General features: G+C 45.6%; 2 protein-coding genes across 3 annotated transcripts in view; one reads left to right on the top strand and one right to left on the bottom strand.

The window, feature by feature from the left end:
• The first annotated feature begins 559 nt into the window (after positions 1-559).
• Positions 560-9,724, top strand: TMEM243 (transmembrane protein 243). 2 transcript variants are annotated; one of them, XM_027722493.2, is made up of 4 exons: positions 560-698; positions 7,119-7,169; positions 8,045-8,149; positions 9,215-9,724. In XM_027722493.2, the coding sequence occupies exons 1-4, from the start codon at positions 621-623 to the stop codon at positions 9,335-9,337; spliced, it is 357 nt and encodes a 118-aa protein (XP_027578294.1). In that variant the 5' UTR covers positions 560-620; the 3' UTR covers positions 9,338-9,724. The 2 variants fall into 2 exon arrangements, with proteins under 2 accessions (XP_027578294.1, XP_039241967.1); XM_039386033.1 differs by having other exon boundaries at positions 8,045-9,302.
• Position 9,725: 1 nt separating this feature from the next.
• The window catches only part of DMTF1 (cyclin D binding myb like transcription factor 1), a 28,347-nt gene continuing 15,871 nt past the window's right edge, over positions 9,726-22,201 (bottom strand). The window contains exons 11-17 of the mRNA XM_027722492.2: positions 21,169-21,320; positions 19,511-19,726; positions 17,094-17,179; positions 16,305-16,463; positions 15,210-15,596; positions 11,938-12,085; positions 9,726-11,064 (exon numbers count right to left, since the gene is read on the bottom strand). Of these exons, the coding sequence (XP_027578293.1) occupies positions 10,955-11,064; positions 11,938-12,085; positions 15,210-15,596; positions 16,305-16,463; positions 17,094-17,179; positions 19,511-19,726; positions 21,169-21,320 (1,258 nt within the window). The 3' untranslated portion in view covers positions 9,726-10,954. The remainder of the gene's footprint in view (positions 11,065-11,937; positions 12,086-15,209; positions 15,597-16,304; positions 16,464-17,093; positions 17,180-19,510; positions 19,727-21,168; positions 21,321-22,201) is intronic.

Genomic DNA, 22,201 nt, shown 5'->3' with positions numbered 1-22,201 from the left:
TATGATGGCAAAATATAATAAAGGAAAATAAAATAAAATAAAATAAAAACCTAAGAAAAATAAAATAAAATAAACAAAATAAAACAAAAATAAAAAGAAATAAAATCAAAATGAAATTAAATAAAACAAAATAAAATAAAATGAAATAAAATCAAAATGAAATTAAATTAAATCGAATGAAATAAAATTAATTGAAATGAAATAATGAAATGAAATGAAATGAAATGAAGCTCAGTTCTCCAGGGCACCATATCATGACCAACAACGAGATTTGCTCAGATACCGCAACTTTTGTCGAACAACAAGCGGACACAGTCTGCAGCAGAGCGCTGACCCCGCCCCCTCCGCATCCGCGGAATTCCCGCGGAGCCGGGGCCCCTTCCCCAACTCCCTCCATCCCCTGTTCCCTCCCCCTCCTCCAATCCCGGGTCCCTCCCGCGGGGGCGTGTCCGTGGGATGGGCGTGTCCCCGTCCGGGCGCGCGCGGGGCGCGGAGCGGGCGCGGAGGGGCCGCGGGGTGGGGGCGGGAGGAGGAGGAGGAGGAGGAGGAGGAGGAAGGCGCGGGATGAGCGGGACGAGCGCGCGCCCCCCCGCGGCCGCCGGCGCTGCGCCCCCCGCGCCATGGAGGGATTCCCCGCCCGCGGGTACGGCACCGGCGGCGCCGACCACCGCCCGCTCTTCGGGGAGACCTCGGCAAGGGTAAGGCACAGCGCTCACAGCCCCGGCGGGGACACGCCGCCACCGCCTCCTCTCCCCTCCCCTTCGCGGAACAAAACGCAGCGACGAAAACGCAGCGGGAAGTCCCGTAGTGTGTCCGCCACCCCCCACCCGGTGTAAATGCCCCCCGGTAATGAGGAACTTCCTCCCTGACGGCGGCAGCCCCCTCCTCTCGCACCCCGCCACGGTTCCCGGAGAACCGCAGCCGGCCCGAGTGAGGAACCTGCCCAAATCCTGCAAACAAATTAAAAAACACCCCTGTAAAATAACAAATTTGGTCTCCCAGCCCCCCCCCCCCCAAACCACCATCGAAAATCAGAAAGCTGCACCTCGATGGCAAAATGTAAAAGGAGCACCCCCTAAATTCCAAAAGAAGGAAATGCTGCAAATTGGCAGAATTATAATAATAATAAAAAGACCCATCCTGAAATAAAACCAAAACAACCCCCTCCTGATCAGTGCCCCGAACCAAAAATAATCCATCAAAACCAGCCTAGACAAACAGCCCTCAAATTCAAAAAAACCCAAACCACATCCCCAGAACTATTTCCAATTCCCCCTCCAGCAAGACCCCTTCCCCAAATAAAAAACTCCCAAAACAACCGTCTCCCCCCAAAACAATAAACTTTCAAATAAGCCCCCCAAAACCAACATCCCCCCAACTTCCTGGGGAATTGGGGCTCGAGGTGCAGAGAGTCCCAGGGTCGGGGGGACCCCTGGAGCGGGGCTGGGAAAGGGTGTGGGTGCAGTCAGGGGGTCACTGCGTCCCAGCCGGGTGCAAGTGTCCCTGCAGCCCCCCAAGCCGGGGCTTTGGGGCTGCAGCACCCCGGGCTGCCTCTCGCCCGATTTTGGGGGTCTTTGCTGGAGATGGGGCTGGGGGGCCGCGTTTGGTGCCCTCGTGGTAATTTATTTTTCTCCCGGGATGGAGGAGACTGCGGTGTCTCTCCTTGGCGGTGGCTGACGTGTGGCAGCACCGACTCTTCAGGTGTCAATCCCCCGTAAGCCGCTCGGCCGGGCGGCTCTCGGCGCTGCTGCGGGTCAGTGCTGTGGGGGGGGCTGCGCTGGGGAGGGGGCTCCTCAGGCACTGCCTGGCATCGGGATCCCTCGGGAATCATACTTGGTGGTGTGCACCTGTGTCCAGTGGGGTGACATGGGTTTGTGACTTAGGGTTTGTTCCCTGTAAGGAGAGGTTACCCAGCAACGTGTGTGTGTGTGTGTGTGTGTGTGTGTGTGTGTGTGTGTGTATGTGTGTGTGTGTGTGTCTGTGTTTGGGGGGCGCAGGCTGAAACTGTGCAGGGTTATTGACAACTGTATCAAACGCATCATTCCCCCACCCCCTTCTTGCCTAAGTACTTGGAACTGCTGCTAAAATGATAATGTTTAATAAAAATATAAATAAAGTGATACGAGCCAAATTTTCGGACGAAAATAGGTTGATGTGGGATAAGAGGACAGGCAGGACCCCGAGAAGATGAAGTGAGGGGGACAGGTTGTCCCCAGCAGTGGATTCCAGCCCTGAATGGGGAGTGCTGGAGGTTAGGAGTACCTCTGTTGGAGCAGTGCCCTGTGCTGGGGACCTGTTGGCTGTCCTTGGTCTGGGATTTTGAGAAGCTTCCAGGGATGGGCACTTCTGGGGACCAGGATGTGCCATCGGAGCAGGCAATCCCCCAACATTTGAGCCCAGGTCACGCCTTAAGTCCCTGATCCCTGTCTTTCTCCAGCTGTGCCTCTGCTTGCAAAGGAGAGCAGTAAATAATAAATATGGGATGCTAATTCCAGTTCCTGTGCTCAAATGGGGATCCCGTATCCTACACATCACCCCCAGCCCATCTCCTGTGGCTGTTTTTGGAACCTGTTGTGTGGGCCCAGCGGCAGCCAATGGTCTCTCACTGCTGAGCCCGTGTCCAACAGACAAGGGATCACTGTCCTGGCCCGGGGTCGTTTCCTCCGTGATTCACTGGGGTTGCCTAGAGACAGACGCTGGTGAGGTCCAGAGCTGGAAGCGTTCCGCGTCAGAAATGGAAAAGCTAAACTTTGCCTTAGAATGGGAGCAGGTCTGCTGGGAGAAGTGTGTCTGCCCGTGCCCCAGCTCTGCTTTTGGGTCTCTGCAAGCGATGGCTGTCCTGGCAAAGGACATGGGGCTGGGCATGAGGCCACAGGGAGAGGCAGGGCAGTGCTTGTACCCCAGGAAGCCCTGCACCCCAAATTAGGGGTCTTGCACCCTTGCCAGCAGTTGGAAATGGATGTAGAGATGGAGATGCCCTCTTCTTGCCTTCTTATGCTTTCCTGGTCTCCAAGCTAGTGACTTTGAGGCTAAAGCCACCCTGTGGGGATGGGAGAGTTTGGCTGCAGCACCAGCCTCCTTCCCCTGCCATGCTCCAGCTGCTCCTGCCAAGCTCGCTCTCTCGTGCTGACTGCTGAGAGGAGACTGGGGGCAAGATGGTCCCAGAGAAGTCGCTGGTGGGAAGAGGGAATGCTGTGGATTTAGCTGTGGTTATCAGGGATGCAGCACTGGCAGCGAGTGGGTACGAGATGACACAAAGCAAAGGCACAGCAGTGCAGTGGCAAAGAGGAGACTGAGTGTCACATGTGAAGGACTTCTTGGGAAAGAAGTTGAAAGTTGGGTTCCTCCATGACAGAAGCATTTAAATGTAAGTGCAAAAGGGTTAACTGCTGTGGGTTGAAAGCAAAAAGCACTAGAGAGGCTGAGCAGCCCAAAATGGGAATGAGGAGCCTTCGAGGACACACCAGCATGTCCCCATGTCTTGCAGGGGGTGGGTTGGCCAGCGTGGCCCTGAGCACAGCTCTTCTGTATACAGCTTGTATTGCCTGCGATGCCGTGAGGTTTGGGCTGGCACTAGGTTCAGGGATCCCCTATGGCTGCAACAGGCTGTGATAGCTGCTGACCATCTGGACTTGCTGATGTAAGACATAAAAATGGCCTTTCCGTCATTCCTGCAAAGATGGCACCAGGTATCCACCCTCTGGGGGACCAGTGTGTTCCCCTGTCCTGGCCAAGCCTCTGCCAGGATCCCCATGGGCTCAGCCCACAAGCTGCTATCTTGCAAAGTGCTGAGCTGGAACAGGGCAAAGAGCAAAGCTGTTGCTCTGTCAAAGCCCGTGCAGCAGGTGCAGTGGTGACGCTACACCCTCGGTCCTGCCTCGGTTTCCCTGTTGCTCCAAGTAACCTTTACTCAGATCCCAAAGGATCCTGGATTGTGCCCTCCTGCTTTGCAAGGACTTGACACTTCCCGACCTTGTCTCCCTTTCCCAGAGGGAAAGAGGTAGAGGGACCTCTGCACTGCAGCAGCTCCTTGGGACAAGCCTGGTGCCTCCAGCACCTGCAACACCCTCCACAGAGTAGGAGGAGAGGGTATCAACCCTCCATTTCAAAATGCAGCTTGTGCAACACTGAAACATGGAATTCATCTCCTGTCTGGCCAACAGCTCACTATGGCTGCTGAATGGGAACCCCCATCGATACACTGCTGGGGTGTAGCAGAAGTTGGTGCCCATGTGCAGCGTGACCTCCAGCAGCTGTTTTGCTGTGCATGCTGCATTTTTTTTTTGTCTTTTTCTCTAGCAGCTATTGTAATTCATGGTGATGCTGGAGAAAAATCCTCCCTGAATCAGCTGTGCTGGTTGTGAGAGCTGGCTGTGCCAGCTGGGTGACATGGCATGTAGGAGACATGGCTCGTCACAGCCTGTTTCTGCGTGCCCAGGATCCATGAGTGTCTGCCCGGGCTGGGCTGTGCACTCGGACATGGTGTGGAGGTGAAAGGCTCCGTCATCCCCAATCCCTTTAGCCGTCTTGGCCTCTGCTTGAGTATTTTTAACCTTTTTGCTGTGCTAAGCTGCCTGGGGCTGAAGTGTCAGCAGGCCCTGGGGAACACAGCTTCTCACTGCTTTGCCAAGCCCAGGATTTCAGGATCAGTGTCTCTAATCCCTGGATCCTGAAATACCTTCTTCTGCCGGCAGTGCATTTGGAAAATTTGAGTGACTGCGGGTTTAAGCACCAGGAAGGGGATGCCCTGACCCACAGGGACCAGATGCCACGTGGCAAAGCTGCTCCACTGCTGACATCTGCACCTGATTCAGCTGTTGCTGGGATATCCATCCCTCAATAGTGTCAGAGGAGAGGTCCCTCTACTGGGGGATGCTCTTTCCCACACCATGAAACAGAGGAAAATGCTCTGTGGTCACTGCCAAGTATGACCCCCTTGTTTTCTCCCGTCAGACCAGTCTCAGTCCTGGCAAAATGGGTGAATTCTCGCCATCTTAAAATCGTCCCTCCAAGTCTGTAGTTGATTAGGAGAAAAATAGCCATGGCTGAGTTTCTGGATGGTGTATTAACCGTGTGTCCATCCCTCTGAGCCTCTCTGTGGAGAGCTGGCTGTGACTGCGCTCACTGGGTGAGCTCTACAGGATGGTGACCCACTGCTGCTCTGCAGCTGGCTCCTCAGCCTTGCCTCCCTTCTCTGCTGTTGGAAACCCATCTCCTCATGGCACAAGGAATCCAGCTGCTCACCTCTTGCCACCCTGAATGGAGGAGCTGAGGCTGCACACAAACTCTGATCCCCCTCCATAAAATCGCCTTGGTGGGCTCAGCTGAGTCTGCGGGGCAAGGGCAGAGCAAAAACACCGTCTTCTCCTGGTATCAGAGTGGCTTCTGGGGGTAAGGACCTTTCCATATACCATCTAAATTAAAGTTAGCTTTAATGAATTTATTTTAGCTTAGGTGAAAGAGTCCAACTCAGATGTCATGATTTGCTTTCATGGAGCATTTTGTGCTTGCATTTCGTGCTGTTGCTTCTGTTATTTGCCTGGAGTTATTTCTCTTGGCTCCTTTTTTGGGGTCAGTGGTGGGTACCTCATAGATGGCTCCCAGAGGCTGCTGGTTGTATTGATGATCCCGTGCGTGGAAGCGCTGTTGAGAAAGGGTTTGTGCCTGACTGGCAGGAGATGTTGGTGACAATTTCCTATTCACTTCCCTTCCTATGGAGGTGCTCCCATGGGAGACTAATAGAAGAGGTTTCAAAGAGTCTGCTTGCTGTGGCCCTTTCTCTTGGGGGGTGAACATAACCAGGGCACAGCATCCCCCTGTGTCTGAACCACCTGAGCCTGAGCTCCACAAAGTCTTAGGTGAGGGCAGGTGGTCTCCCACCAGAGCATGATTTGCTCTCTGCCTCCTACTCTTTGTTCTGCTTTTCTCCTCATGCCCTGCTGCTGCCAGTGTTACTTCTTCATGATCTGGGGCTTTTCCCTCTCCAAATCCAAATTCTAGGAGGGAAGAAGGGTGCAACACCAAGTGGAGGAAAACCCATGTTGCCCTGCTTGCTGGCTGGGATGTCTTGGGCAAGATGGTTTCACTGCTCGAACTCTTTTCTCACTTTCCTTTCATCATACCTATTCAATGACTCTCAGTGTAATTAACTGAAGTTCGGGGAGCTTTCTCTCTGCACATCTTTACTGCTGTAGCTGTTCTTCTAGCCTTTGATTTGGGGAGTCAGCCATCTGGGGTGTTACAGCTGACTGTGCACAACCCAGTCCGTGTGTGGCAATAGATATTTATACTCAGAGCAGCACCATGAAGACAGGGAGGAGACAGGTGTCCCAGCAGGGATGGGAATGTTCTCCCTTTTCCTTCAAGTTGTTTTTTCACTCCAGTAAGTGCATCAGTATGGGGTCCTGCCCTGGGTGCTCATGCAGCCCAGTGTAACAGCTAGTCCCTGCCCTGATGCCATTGGGGTGGGACTGTGATGATGACACCTCTTCCTAGGTGCAAAAAGGTTGTGTCTTCTCAGCCAATTGTTTTATCCTGATGAGATCCTGCAGAAAGAAATGTGTGGGGGGGTTATCTGTCCATCCAAGCAGAGCCACTGTGCAGTGTGCTCAGGTCTGCTGGTGTTAGGGTGTAATGTTTGGGGTGCAGGCAACACTTCACCCCCTTGCCAGCAGCCCACAAATTCCCACCTAAGACACTATCGAGCTATTAATTCTCAGGCAGCGAGGCTAAAACAAGCTTTTTCTGACAGCCTCCATCTGTGCACTCCCACTTTGAAAAAAAAAACCCTTTAAATGATTTGCACAACTGTAATAGATTTGGACATAGCGAGGAAACCATTTGCAAACAAGCCAACCTGCTGCACAAGGCCTTGGCCAGTACAACCTCCTTGGGGTCCGTGGAACTGGAGGGCGGGAAACTTTCCTGTGTGGCAGATAGAGCTGACCAGGGAGCCTCAGTGTTGTGCTAGGGATAACATGGGTCCTGGGTGATGCTCTCAGTGTTGTTGGTTAATGGCATGTTTCAGGTGTTTTTTTTGTTTTTTTTTTTGGTCGTGGTGTTTTGGGGTTTTTTTTGGCAAGGGATATGTGCATGTAACCGTCTTCTCTTTTCTTCAGGACAGAATCATCAATCTAGTTGTTGGTGGCTTAACAACCTTGCTGCTTGTAGTAAGTATCCCACATCCCACCCCATGTTGAGTGCCTTCCTTAGGTGACAAGGGACCAGAGTTCCTCCCCAAAACAGGTGGTGAAACTTCCCGTGACTGAACAGGCTGTAATTGGGGCCCAGGTAGTCACTTTGGGACACACCTGTCTTTTGAAGCTCTTTGACAACAGGAGAATACCCTTCTTCGGGCCATCTTCAGGCCAGAGTTTGCATTTTTATGAGTTGGCTGTGCAATAAAAAGTTCTTTGGTAAATTGTCCATCCTGGCTGAATGCGAGGCTAGGTGAGACAACAAAGTGCTTATGTCCCAGGAGAGCATGTTTGCTTCTATTTCCTTCTATTTATAACTTCCCTTTAATTACGTCTTATATGAGTCTTTCCAGAATTTGTCCCTTTGTCTTGAGCTATGCTTTCCCCAAGCTTTACAGACAAACCCAATGCTATTGTGACTGGAGAACATCAGTTCTGTGGTCCCAGGTGGGCGGCAGCATCATTTGAGCTGAGGTGCAGAGAGGCCATAGGGACAGCCAAGGTGCCAGCTGGGGAAATGCTTGGCTGAAGGAATGCTCCTACATGGGCAGTGTGTAACCCTGTACCTGCTGGCTTTATGAGTACTTGGAGGATGGCAACAAGCCTGAGTAGCAAAGTTTTCATCAATGTTTTCCACCCGTCTCAGTGTGCAGTTGTACCAAACAGATTCTCCTCCAGAATTTTGCATTTCCCTCCAGCTCCTCGTGGGGTGGGAGTTAAAGAGGAGGGAGGGGTGTGCAGGGGGGGATGTGAGCATTGTGGTGCCCCAGCTGTCAAAGTGAGCCTCTTCTCATCACAGCTCTGAGAGCAGGCGAGAGCAAACTCTTCATCTTTGTTTTCCTCCACAGGTCACTCTAATCAGTGCTTTTGTCTTCCCGCAACTACCTCCAAAACCTGTGAATGTATTTTTTGCTTTCTGCATCTCCTTATGTTGCATTTCTGCTGGCATTCTTGTAAGTACCGCCACATTTGCCGTGCAAGCCTTTGAGTCTACAGTTCTGAATAAAACATTCTTTACGTGGTGCTGCCTTCTTTTTTACATTCTCCTAGAAAAGCTTTCCTGCCTCCATAAGACAAGCTGACAATGAGAGTGGTAACCAGTTTCGTTATTTACTGCGGTGCAAGCGTGTGGACTGAGCCAACTCTTGCAGCCCAGCTGTGGTACAAGACTTGTCACCTCTGTGACTGTGCCACTTGCAGCTGCCAGTGGAGATAGAGTAGGAAACCAGGGAGCAGAGCAGTGAGATGGGAATGCAGAGATGGACTGTGCTGCAGAACTCGCTTGAAATGGTGGGGGCCAGCCAGGCACTTGCAGAAGTCAGTGACCTTTCAGGCACAGGGGTTACAGGGGCAGGAAGCTACAGCAAGTAGGAGATGTTTCTCTACTCAACAGCTGCAGAATTCCAAGAGAGTTGGTCCCAAGCATTGGCAAAGGGACCTGGCAGGTCAGGGTTCATAGAATCACACAATGGTTTGGGTTGGAAGGGACCTTCAAACACCACCTAGTCCAGCCCCCCTTCCATAGGAAGGGACATTCATAGCTCCTCCTTTCTGCCGTAGCATTTTATATTTGGGGCATTCTCCTTCCTCCAGCTGTGACCTGGAGTGATCTGGCCCTGAGCCCCAATGCTGGGTGAGCTGGGAAGTTGCTCTGCAGTGCCTGGTCAGCCCCAGTTTCTTATTCTACAGCTGGTAGCCACAACTCTGCCCAGAACAGACTGTGTTAGTGCAAACCTGATATTTGTCCTCATCAACCAGGGTGTAGCCAGCTTTATTCTTTTTTACAACATCCCTGGCTAACACCCCACCCACCCTCCCTCTTCAACAAAGCTGACCAGACAACCCATGTCTTCATAACTAGTTTCACAGACAAACACACGCTCATTCTCTCTAGCCAGAAGAAGCTGGGTTGTTTTACAGGAAAAAACAGATCTACAAGTTGCCAGTTCAGTTACCATGGAAAGTCTCCGCAGAAGTACCTGGCTTTTTGAAGTAATACAAACTCTTTTCTCTTCTAGATCTACTGGTATCGACAAGGAGACCTGGAACCTAAATTTAGAAATCTAATTTACTATATATTGTTTTCTATTGTCATGTTATGTATATGTGCCAACCTGTACTTCCATGAAGTGGATAAATGATGGACATTGGGAAAACCCAGCAATGATGCTACTGTGTCAGAATGTTTTCAGCTCAGCTCTCAGCTCTACTTGAGACATTTAAGTGAGAACAAGCAGCCTGAGAGGAACAAAGTGGGTTGTGCAAGGATAAATCAGTACATGATTTTCATGTAAATGTATATGTAATGTCCCTCTTGTTAGGGAAAATTATTGCCATAAGACGTGACATTCCGCTTTTTTTTGAAGAGCTACTGTTGCGCTTAATGAACATTCCAGTTGTACTGATGTTTCAGAATGGCACAAGCTTTTTCATTTTGGAAAAAAAATGCACTTTTTTATTACTGTACAAATAAACTGCAGCATTGAAAGGATCTGTGGCAGTATAAATAAATGGCATCTTACAGTCAAGTAAGACAAATACTCTTTATTTTGCTGAAACTGAATATACAATTATTTCTGTTCCCTAGGCAACCATTTAAAACTACAACTTATTTTCACATTAACAAAACCACAGACTGAAAAAGACCAACTCTTGATTATGAAGAGCTAATTACAGAAATAAATAAAATAATTTATACAAAGAGTCTTTAATTTCTATAGCTTTTTCTCTTGATTCCTAGCTAACAGGCTGCTGCTCAGCCTAGTGTCTGTTTCAAACCCTTGGATGTAGGAATTAATTGTCCTCCTTTGCCTCGGGGCCCTATGTCCAAACTCTCACAAGAGCTATTCCTCCAAGACTGCCACCTCCACATCATTCCCCATCTACTAACTTGTTGCAGAAATCACCTCTGGAGAGGTGGCTGGTAGTGTCAGGTAAACAGTGAGAGAGACAAATGTTCCAACCTACTCACAACAATCTCAAAGAAGTTACAAGCTTGTGGGGGTCCCAGTAGCTTCCCTTTCTCATAGCCCTTCCCTTTTTATTCAGCTTGCTGTAGCAATGAGAGAAAAGAAAATAAAGACTTTCCACAACTGATCTTTCCGAGCTCTGTCCGTTGCCAGCAACAGACTCCTCAGGAACAAGCAGACCAGGCAAGTCCCATAAGCTTCTGTGTCTTCCTCCGATGCCACAGACGTACGAACGAGTCAGATGAGATGGGAATACACACCATTTCTTCATGATGCTGCCCATGCTCCCTGAAGTCTTTGATGGAACTCATTCCTTCCTGAAATGTAACAGTAACTCCATGTATTACAAGAGTCAGTAAGTGCAGAAATCCTCACCCATTCTTCATGAAACCTGTGCAAACTAATTCTTGCTGTGGCACTAAGAGGCTACAGTCCACAATCCTTGACTTCTGTGCAGTTTTCCAGATGTGCAGTTCAGCACACCAGTAGCAAGTCAGATCAGAACTGTCTGGATGGGTCCTGGCAGTGAGCACTGCAACAGAGGCTCCTCAGAACACTGAACACCCTGGCTGAGATGTGGCACCTCAGGCCTCGGCTGGCTGCTCAGTCACCCTTCACAGATGAGGTAAAACAGCCTGAACAGAGAAAGTGCACCATAGTAATTTCAAACTGGAAGTTTCTGTTTAAAGAGACAGACTGTGACTGCTTTCTTTGGAGATGTGGCACAGAGTTGTAACTAATTTCACAATGCAAACGTGGTCGATAGAAAATGGACACGGTTACTGCTTCTCAGTGACAGCTCACTAAATCCTCAACATCCTTTGAGTCTTCTGAGTCAGGACTGCCCAGTGATGAGCCAATAATGTGTGACCCATCTCCATGATGCTGTAGGATAGGATCTGTCAAGAGACAAAGTACATTAGAACTACTAATACTGTGCCATTATAACAAGATATAAAATACGCACTTAAGAGACAGGAAACACAGTCTGGAATTTTAACCAATTTTAAGTGATATTGCTCAAACTAGGCAGTTTGCAATTTCTAGTTTCACAGAATCACAGAATGACTGGGACTGGAAGGGACCTCTGGAGATTATCTAGTACAACTCTTTGCTGAAGTTGGTTGAGCTGGAGCACGTTTCCCAGGATCACGTCCAGGTGAGTTTTGAGAAGGTAAGCGATGACTAATATGAATGCAATCAGCACGACTCACTTTTGGATTCATGAGGCATTACACTATCAGGCCTAGTGCTGTCCCTCTGATGGCTCTGCAAGGAGATCTGTCCTCTGGAAGGCAGTACTTGTTACATGCTGCAGTGTGAGAATAAATCTGTGCTGCTTCCAAGTCTGAGATGACTCTTGGCATTGGGAAGTGTGGCACAATCTAGCACATCCTTCCAGGTAAGTGCTGTGCCAACACACAAACAGCTCAGCCCCTCACGATGAGAGGCGTCAAGTGCATTGCTGATGCCTCTGGTCTTCTCTCAAAAAAGACAAACAAATTTCGTTCCAGCACCAGGCATGAAGAAATGCACACTACAGAAAGAGTTACCATCCTATGTGTACCAGTTCAAGGCTCAAGGGTGATGGGAACAGCTCAGCAAGCAATGAAGCACTTGCTGTTTTAATGCTTTTCCCACAAGGTCACATGGGACCGACTCACCTTAAAATTTCATGGCAATGACATGGAAAATTATTTAAGAGAAAGCAAGTGTTGTCTGCAGAGACTCAGAAGTGCTATATACTGCTTTAATGACAGGGACTGTCATACCTGTCAGAGTTGTCAGGGGCAAGACTGATTCACTATCAATATCATCCGCTGCCTGGATAAAACCATGGGAAGAAGGAACAATCAGCACAGTCTCATCGTCTATTGTAGGCTGATCAACTTGTTCTTCTATTGTTGGGGAACCCAGATCCTGCACAACACAGAAGAACAGGACATGAGAGTGTGCTCCTGGTACCATAAACAAAAACCTGCTGTGCTCAGCCATACCCTACAGTAAGCAATAAATTCTGGATGAATTTTATCTCATTAAATTGAAATGTCAGCACCTGAGATAAGTTTACTTCAGCATTTACAGGGTGTGTTTCATCTTAGTGCAGGCACCCAAAAACAAGATGAGAAAAATTCTACCCTGTGAGCAATATAAAGGCAGGGGGAAAGGGAAGGAGAGACTGCAAGGTGGTGATAAAATGTTCTCTTTCAAGTCATAAATTTTTTCTGTGAAGAGGAATAATTAAGCTTTCCCACTACTTGCTGCCGAGATGTTCTGAGAGGCTGAAGCATTACCTTTACAGTACTTACCTGCTCCACAAACACAGAAGCTTTACCTGAACTTAATACTTAATCTCACAACTTCTGTTGTTGAGTTTTAACTGACACTGAAAAGAGCTCAGAAGACCCACTACTTGCTGTGCCTTGCTTGCCACTTGCTTACTGTAGCTTGGCTCCAAACTTGTTTTCCTGAACCTTTTGATACCAAAAATTCATAATGCACTGACTCCTTCCAGGCACAAGTTGTCAACATCCTCCCTCTCTTCCAGTCCTGTCCTAACTGCTCCTGCTGCCTCTTCCCTGGCTCTTGCAGTACTTGAATGGCACTAACAGCTCTGGCTTACTCAGTGTCACAGCACACTCCGGATGCCTGGTTCTGCAAACACAGTGAAAAGACATCCCAGACACAGTTCTTCCAGAATCAGCAGAGACATTTGGATTCCAGCTTCGGTGTGTAACGTGTACGGTTTGTTCAAGCTTTACAAATCCCTGGTGTGGAATGCTGGCAAATGTTTCTGGCAGAACGGAAGGTATCTGGATTTATTACTGTTTTCTGAGGGAGAAGGAATTGTTTAGGAGAGGCTACAGCCCTCTGTGTCTAAGAAAACCCTGATGTTCCTCCACCGTGTTTCTTTCGGAAAACTTGTTTCCCTATGTAATTCCATAATATTTTTGCAAAGGCAACTGCCTGAAAACCCCTTCCCTGGTACTGCTGAAAAGGAGCTTCCTACCTGTGCAGCAGTTTAGTGAGCTGGACTAGGTCCAAACATGTACCCATTCACACAAGGCACCGTGTGCCTGAGCTGCAAGGGCAGCTTCTGCAAAGTGCACAGCTCAACCTGCACACAAGCAGCACTGTCTTGAAAGGCTTGAAAGTGGGAAGAGGAGGCGTGAAAAACTGAAGAAGCCATTGTGGCAAATGGGCACCTTTCCCAGCCAGAAATAATAAAACCCTGCAGCATGACTGCCTGCTTCCCACTACCCACCCACAGTGACAATACAACACTGGCAAGTGCATAAAAATAACACTGACTTGAAGAGAGCAAAATTTAGGCATGTTTTTCTAGAGTAACTTTTCACTCAGAATCACTCACAGACGGTTCACTATTTCCTAGAATTTAAATACACATCAAACTTGAATCTGACTAGAAGTGTAAGGCAAATTACAATTACAAACTCAGTTTGTAATTCTGTATAGAAAAAAAGTTTAATTTTATATCCCGCTAGCCATAAGCATTTTCTACAGTTTAATTAGGAACTAGGTTTATATCAAAAATTTATTAATTCTACCTCAAAAAGCTAAAATTTTAAACTGCAAGTAGAAAGCTGATAGTCTGCCTCAACTGTTGAAAATCTTATCACAACTATGTCAAACATGAGAAGAAAGAAGAAATGGCAAAATAAACCCCAGCTTTGGATGTATTCAGGATTCAAACGCTTCTGTAGTAGCAGACTTGAGACATACAAAGATCTTCCCCTTTGTAAGAGCACAATGGATATGCAGTGTCTATTATAAACTTTAGCAAAGACAAAGCTAAAGCATATCAATGATGGAAAGCAGAGTTACAGCTATTGTAGAGCACAGTGTTTTAGACAACATGATGGGGTATTTCACTCTAACTTCTCTCTTCCCACATTCTAACCTAATCAAGCTTGTAAGGAAAAAAGTATTTTTTACCCACTAAAGAGTGGTATCCTCTCTTTAGCACCTCTAATTTCTGTGACTTAGTCATTTTCATAGTTTCAGCAAGAGAAAGATGGAGGAATTTAATATAAACAATCCAAATACCTGTAATCATTTGGATAAACTCACTTCTGCATCTCAGGTGTTGGAGCGGAATAAATCTGAGGCCAGAGAGAGAAGTAGCTTAAATGCTTCAAATTCCAATTTAACAGATACTTACTGGAGAAGCATGTTTAATAGAAGTCCTCAAAAATGGAAATGGTGGTACACCTTGAAATATGTTATTAGATTCATGAAGCAAAAACTAAATACTCTACCTCACCTTCCTTGCTCAGCAGTGCACCTACCTGTGACACAGGCATGTTGGATAATTAACTGCCTAGTTTAAAGCAACAGCATCAAACATTGGTTACATGAAGGCAACTGTTTGGTGCCACTAATATTCCAACCTTTCCACTGTCACCATGCAAACATACCCTGAGTAGTGAAGCAACTCCACAGCTAGAGAGATGTTCAATGCTCCAGATGAAATAAAATAGAAGCCTCAGTACTGAATTAAAAGCTGACACCTTCACACCCATAACACATTAATGAAGTTCAAGGATAGTGGATCTGAACAAATACTTGTAGAACTGCGATACAGAATTATAGAATGGTTTGTGTTGGAAAGGATTTTAAAGACCAACAAGTTCCAACCCCCTACAATTGGCAGGGACACATTCCACTAGACCAGGTTGCTCAGAGCTCCATCCAACCTAGTGTTGGAACACTTCGAGGGATGGGGCAGCCACAGCTTCTCTGGGCAACCTGTTCCAGTACCACATCACAGCAAAAAACTTCCTCCTAATACCTCATCTAAACCTACTGTTTTTCAGTTTGAAGCCACTCCTCCTTGCCCTGTCACTACATGCTCTTGTAAATAGTCTCTCTCCATCTTTCTTGTAGGCTCCCTTGAAGTACTAATATACATGAAATTACTGACATATTTCATACAAATAGCTTAACATAAAGGTCAAAGATGTAATTAAATCATTTTCCACGCAGAAATGGGGAAAACATCAAGTATCATGCACTCCCTTACCTCAGTAACGTAAGTGCTGGGTAAATCAGAGTGAGAATCCTCATCCTGTTTCAGGCTGGCATCTGCAATCTCCTCCTCAGTTCTTACCATAACTCCATCCATCAGTTCACTACTGTTCCTGCTGCTGAATTTGGAAGCATCATCTTCATTGTAGGCTGACTGCTCTTCATCACTCAGCTTGGACTGATGGATATCGTCTGGGAAAGTACTTGTTTCTAGGGTATCGGGAGGATCAGTCAGGTCAGCTGACTGAATGTCTGAGTCAACAGTCAGTTCTGTCTGGGTGACAGAGGAGGGGATGTCTTCGGCAGCAACGGTGCGGATTATGACGCTTGGCGTGTGGCACTGCACCGTGACGTTGTCACTTGTGTTTAACAAGTGCTCTGGCTGTGAGCAGCATTTGCAAAAAGAGACAAACAAAACCCCAAAAAACATCAGACACTTTCCTGTAACTATCTTCAAATCTTTCAGCAAATACAAGCAAAAAGATTCAAATTGCTAAATGTAATTTAGAGTTTTATATATACAGTATGTCAGCCCAGACCATCTGTTGACCTTTCCTGGTCCTATATGATGACTTTGTAGACTGAATTTGGTGTCACCTGTTTTCTAAGTCACAAATAAAACAAATACATAATATGAAAGAGACAACCATTCAGGTGAGGACAGCTGTAGATTCAAAAGGTCAGAGGTTTTTTCCCCCAAATTTTGTATCACTTTTGTGATTTAATCTCCAGTTTGGTTCCCTTTCCCTCTCTCTAACAAAAAGCAATACTTGTCACTACTATACAACTTTTTTGAACAAATATCTCTTTGTGAGAGTAAATGAAAACATCAAGAAACCATTGGATTTGGTTTTGCTGGGGACCAAGCCACTGTATGGAGACATCCTGTTCAGCCACAGGAGAATGAAGCTGCAACTTCCAAGTTGCTATTCAAAAACAACACAAAAAACCCAAATTCTCTCAGTCTTCAAGATTTTAAGCAAAGTGACACTGTTATGACCTAAGAACTGCTTTGCAAATTTACCATGCATTGTAAATGCTCCCCTCCCCCAGAGCCCAAACTCCAGCGTTCACTGCTCAGAGCACGCACCGATAAGGCGTGGACTATGATCTGCTCCGGGGAGGCCGGAGCGGCCGCGGCCGTCAGGGTCATGGTGGGACTGGTTGTCAATGTTAAAGGAAGGCCTTGGCTTGAGCTTGTCTGCAGTAAGTAGGTTCCTGGTGTTCCAGTCGGCTGGAGATGGAAAGACTACAAAGACAACACAAGTTTAATGCCCAAACTTGCTGCCCAGGCCAAAGTGGGAGCAAGTTGATTCACATGAACCAGCCTAAATGCAACTCTCTGGAAAACAAACACACAAATCCAATCCAATCCCTTCTGCACTAACTGCTGTACTGCACTCAAGAAGCAGAACCCTCCATCTCTAGCCTTTGGCTACCAAGACAAGTATTAAGGGCAAGAGCCCAGCAGGTCTGTATTATGCTGTACAACAGCAAGTAAGAAGGGAACAAATTCAACTTACTTTTACACTGAGATGAAAGAGAAACTGTGCTATAAACTACAGGACAATGGAAATGAGACAATCTTTACTTGCTGAGAGCTTTCTCTGGCTCCTTTATGTCAGACTACAATGAGAAAAAAACCAAGCACAAAGGGAACCTTCATAGCACTAAGGCATTAAGACAGATTTAAAGCATTTAACTGTAATTCACAGTTTTCTCCACAGCCCTAGTGGATTACACTTTCAGAAAAAAGTTTCAGAGCTCTTAACTTCCTCTTTCCACTTGAAAACTTTTGTTATTGAAATGCACAGTTCTGTAGTCTAAGAAGTAGCTGGGCTTAAAAGAAAAAAACACAGTAACAAACTGTGTTACTTACTGGAAGAATCTCAAAGGTCTGTAGTGTTCCACTGTTTAGTGTTATTGTCTCAGAGTCAACAGTAGCAGCAGGGGAATCAGTTGAGGCTGCAAAAGGAAATAAAAAGAAAAAGAAAGTATGTAAACCAGAATGTTCAGTCCTGCAGAGAGCATAACATACTATAATTACTACATGGCAGGGTACTGTTAATTCCACTAAGAGGAAAAAGAAAACTGGCCGCAATCCTAATGACAAGGTTCTCTAATTGGTACACAAGACACAATACTATTTAAGGAGAGCATTCTACAATCCAAAAGAGCAAATGAAAGTAAGTATGGGTTTAGTGCACAGAGATAAAAGCAGACAAATAAAGTTTCTGACGTGATCTAATTACTTTTTGTAATCAGATTTGTAAGAGGTTCTAACGTAACGATACCCTTTAGTGTAATGATACTCTTTGGATCATGTATTGCTTGTTTTAAACTGGTGTCAGGTTTAATATTGTTGTGTTTCCAACAGACCTCTTTTTTTTTTGGTATTTTTAATCTCTTCTACCCTCCACAGTGTGTCTACCACTGATGAAACATCAGATGCTTCCCAAGGTATTTGCCTATCCTGTGTGTTGTGATGGCAGTGTATAAAAGCTGTAAATATTTTGTGTAATTATTTATGAAATTATCTCCACTAATTCTAAAAGTAATGAAGAGAGGCATTGAAAACAATTGATGCATGAGGTATTTCAAGATCACCAGGTCCAAACAACCTGTACCAAAACGTTTATAGCCATAATTACGATTTCTACTTAGTCTTAAAAAAATCACAAGTTCCAGGAAGCTGAAGGCAAATTAATACTTTGCCTGGGATTATCCAGTAACTTCCTAAATATCAAAAGGGGAAAAGACCTACAAGATTACAACAGTGATCCAAGCACTGGAAACTTTATCATCTAAGACTCTCTGGCTGCAAATGAGAGTAATTTTGATCTCTTAAGATAAAAGCTCCAGTTTTGAAGCTTTTATTGTTACAGTGTCATGTTCAAGATTTCCTGCTGCAGGTTTCCTGCTACCCAGTAGCAGAGCTGTGGCCCTTCAGTCACCCAGCCAGCTGTGTTCATAAAACCTGCAGCAACTGCCCCTTTGAAACCTTGAGCCTTCTATCAAATGCAGCTGAAAGTGGCCAATAGGTTCAGCTCTCATGAGATATGGAAAGACACAATACAAAATTCACTTTGATTACACAACCAGAAATTCTTTGGAAAAGCAGACTAAAATGGGGAAAAAGGCTTGTTAGGCAGACAGGGACAAGTGAAGTCACAAAATAACTGTTCCGGGATTCAATTCAAAAAGGACTAAAGGTTACAGAATACCAGCCCATCTTGCCTGCTCATCAAAACCCAATAGCTTTGACCAAGCTTTGTTCAAAGTCTGAGACCACTGACATATGACAGATAAAAAGTTCTTGGCTGGGTGTTGCATGTCATTCTAATTAAAAAAAAAACACACATCGGATGAAGATAGCACTTGATAAGTAGATAAAGACAGGCTAACCTAATGAAATTATAAACAGAAAACTGTTTACCAAATGCCTACTTAGTCATAGTCTGATCAACTAATTTAGTAATCAGCAAGACCAAAGCACTAAATTTTCCTAATAAAATTCACAAACATGAATGGTGCAAAATAGGATATGGTGGAGACCACAGTCTGCATATGGGGTGACTGGAGTTAATAAAATCAGTTAAAAAACCAAGCAATAAAAACTATAATCAAAGTAGACTTGATACTAAAAGTTTGATAATGAGCAAAGTTCATCCTTAAGAGAAGCATCAGCTTAAGAAAAAAAAATATAGTGGTTAGAGCAGAACATTGGCTGAATGTCAGGGTGACTTGGCAGCTAACACTTTACAGAGTGTTTGTGCCTAGAAATAACCGCATAATAAAGAGAAGGACTAGAAAAAACATTATACACCTTCTCTTCAGTGTCCTTCATCAGAACTGAGGGACAGCAGCGTATATAATTTACAAAAGGAGTCCCTGTACATGATATTCATTGTTCTGCACAAGAGCCATCAAAGAAACTTAAGGAATAAACATATGTTCTGCATCTTCATTAAGAGGCTTGTGTACTGAAGGCTTTTCAAAGAACAGGCTACGTGGCAAACTCCTGTGTGCACACACACAGACAGACACCTACAATACCTATGTCCAGGTGCCCCAACTGTAGCTTCTTGGAATTACTTTCGCAGCAATATCTACGTTTGCCTAACAAAGTTAGAAACAGGTAAATGGAATCCAGAGGTGCTTCACCTGAAGTTATGACAAGACCACAGCAGAATCACTACATTTCTTTAAGACATGCCCACTCCTCCTTCAGCATCTAAATGTAAGAAAGCTTCAGGTTTTGTTAGAGGACAGCGGTTGTTTGTTCCAGATACTTACAGACATGGGTAATCTGGACTGGAATCTGCAAAGCTGCCATGGGGCTTGGGGCACTGCCCGTGTTTTCCTCCAAGCGAGCCACACGAATCTGCACGTGCTGAACCCCCGAGCCAGAGTTAGTGTTTGGTAATCCACTTCCAGATTTGTTCTCTGAGAGCTGGTGCCCTGGATTGTTTTTTTGGTTCTCGTGGAGTTGTTTAAGACCCTTTATCAGCACTGAGAGAAAAAATACTCATGCTAAAGCATGTTGAAGAAGCACATTTGAAATGCTGCATGTGAGATTTACCCAAGATGAAAAAACCCCACCAAAATCCTTCTGAATTGGGAACTTAATTCGTAGATGTACAAAAACTAGAAATTTAGCACACACACAAACCACATGTATAGTCAACTACTGCAGTGACCTTGATTTTTCATAGAACCTAGGCATTTCAGAATGCTTGGTGGCGGGGGAAGCAAAGCTTATAAAATTTTGCAACTCTCTAAAAACATGTACAAGTGCAAACTACAATCAAGTGCCAGTATCACTAGTTGTGTAATGTTGCTTCCAGAAATAAACGCTCCAATCTTACAAAACACGAAAGGGGATTTGTTCAAGAGCTTGACAGTAGTGCCACTAGAAATAGGGAGCAAGAGGGAATTAATCTCAAAGTGACTATATCACAATTCTTCACCTGTGCATGAAGAGGCCCACTGCTCCAGGGAGAGAGCAGCTGACATAACAGCAGGTTACAAAACCTGAGGCCTCAGCTTTTCTAGCACTCAGTAAAGCAAACTGCTTAAACATCTCCCACTTTTGGTATCAAGCCATTTTATCAGGGGAAAGAGAGAAGAGCCTGTTGATTCAGTGATGCACTTACATTATGAATTATTTGATGCGACAACTGCCTATTAATGTGTGGTAAGCAGAACAGTGTTCCCCTCCCAACTGCAGCCTCCAGGCATGACTAATATAGAACCACACTGACAACCACAGAAGTGTCCATTAAATTACACCTTTCACTAATTAGACCATGACTAATCTCTCTGATTTTTTTTTACTCTCCCCAAGTCAGAGAAAAGAAGGACTGAAGGTCACAGAGATTGAAATATCCTCTGGCTCAGACACTACTTTCTCTAACCAAGAATGAGAAAATGCTATGAGATGTATTTGGGGAGCTTTATACTCCTGATTTCTCCCCTCCTCCTCACTGCAGATAGTAGATCTACCTTCTGTCTACAGCTGAGGCTCAGCACCTGACACAGATTATATTTTAACATGGTAAAGGTAACACATCTAACCTGAGGCCACAGTTAGGCTGCAGATACATATCCTCTTCCACCTGAAGAGGTCACTGCCCTCCATACCAAAGATCAGCATCATCTGAGATCTGCCAGCTGAGCTGCTTATACACACGCTCTCACTTTAGCCAAAGCGAGGGGAGATGGTAAAATCTGTTTAGTTGTATACATCAGCTCGGCTTGTTTCGACTGAAACACTTAAGGATTGCTTGTAGGAGCAATTCAGCCAGCAGATCCAAGGGGGTCAGTAACTTCCAGCAAAGGAGCAATGTGCTCTTTGGCCAGCAATGCTGTAAGCAGACAACAAAATGCAGCCTTATTCCTTTGACATTTGTGAAAGGAGCTCTCAGAAGAGAAGTATGCAAGTAGTACATTACCAGGGAACGAAACGTCTTTGTGGTTTGCAATCTGTCTTTTAATGGTCCACCATTTACTCCGAAGCCACTGTGGTGAGCGGACACTACTCCATCCTTCAGCAAGTAAATCCCAATTGATGTCATTTTCATCAGAAACTTCAAGTTCCGCTATCCTGGCAGGATACAGAAAACACTGACCTGTTAGAAACTGCCCTCCAGACCGGCAGGGGTGTTGCACATCTCCGGCCGTGTCACACGTAACAGCGCAGAATGACATGCTAGTGATCAGGCCACCAGAGCTCATGAATTGACACAGGCTTCCAAGGCTCCACGCTGCCAGAGGTCAAGCAGAATCATAAACCACAGAAGATGGACTAGACCTGTTAGATGATCCAGTCCATCTCCTTGCCATGCAGGATTATTCTCCTTATTTGCTTATACATTAGGACTTAGATCAGATTATCGTGAAGCATTCCAAGTGGTGGTACTTGCATCTTTTCTTTTTAAAAAAACCATTCCCCAAACAAATCAACAAGGCAGGAAATACTTCCTGAGATTCACTCTGAACTTTCACTTAATTAATTTCATGTTATTTACTTCTGTTTTCTCCTAAATAACAACCATCCATCCTTAACATAGATTTTTGCCTTCTCTCAGATGCTTCTTAGCCAAAGTAGATGAAGTTAACTACGGCATTAAACAGTTCCTCATAAATCAATCCCATCAGGCTCTCCAGGTAAGGGACAGTCTTCTCTACCAGAATCTGTTTGAATACAAGAAATATTTCTGAATTGCCTCCATCTCATCTGTACATGGAGTATATGAAAGAGGTGAACAGTGAGAGGGGGAAATATTTTTGTGGAAGTTAAGAAAAGTTCTCTTCACAAATGAAGCAATAGCACTGGACACTCTTGGCTAGCTAAAGAAAAAAAAAGTAAAAATGGAAAAAACTACCAAAACCAACCCTGCAGGATGAGTGAAGGATATCTGGACAGAACAAAACAGAAATATTAAGATTTATAACTAGTACATTCTGAAATGTGGAATCAGGGTC

This window comes from Pipra filicauda, unplaced genomic scaffold, assembly GCF_003945595.2.
Source record: "Pipra filicauda isolate LSUMZ 115617 unplaced genomic scaffold, ASM394559v2 scaffold119_size3216105_pilon, whole genome shotgun sequence".
NCBI classification, from domain to species: domain Eukaryota; kingdom Metazoa; phylum Chordata; class Aves; order Passeriformes; family Pipridae; genus Pipra; species Pipra filicauda.
Note: the sequence above shows the minus strand (reverse complement) of the source record. Positions and strands in the feature narration are given on the sequence as shown.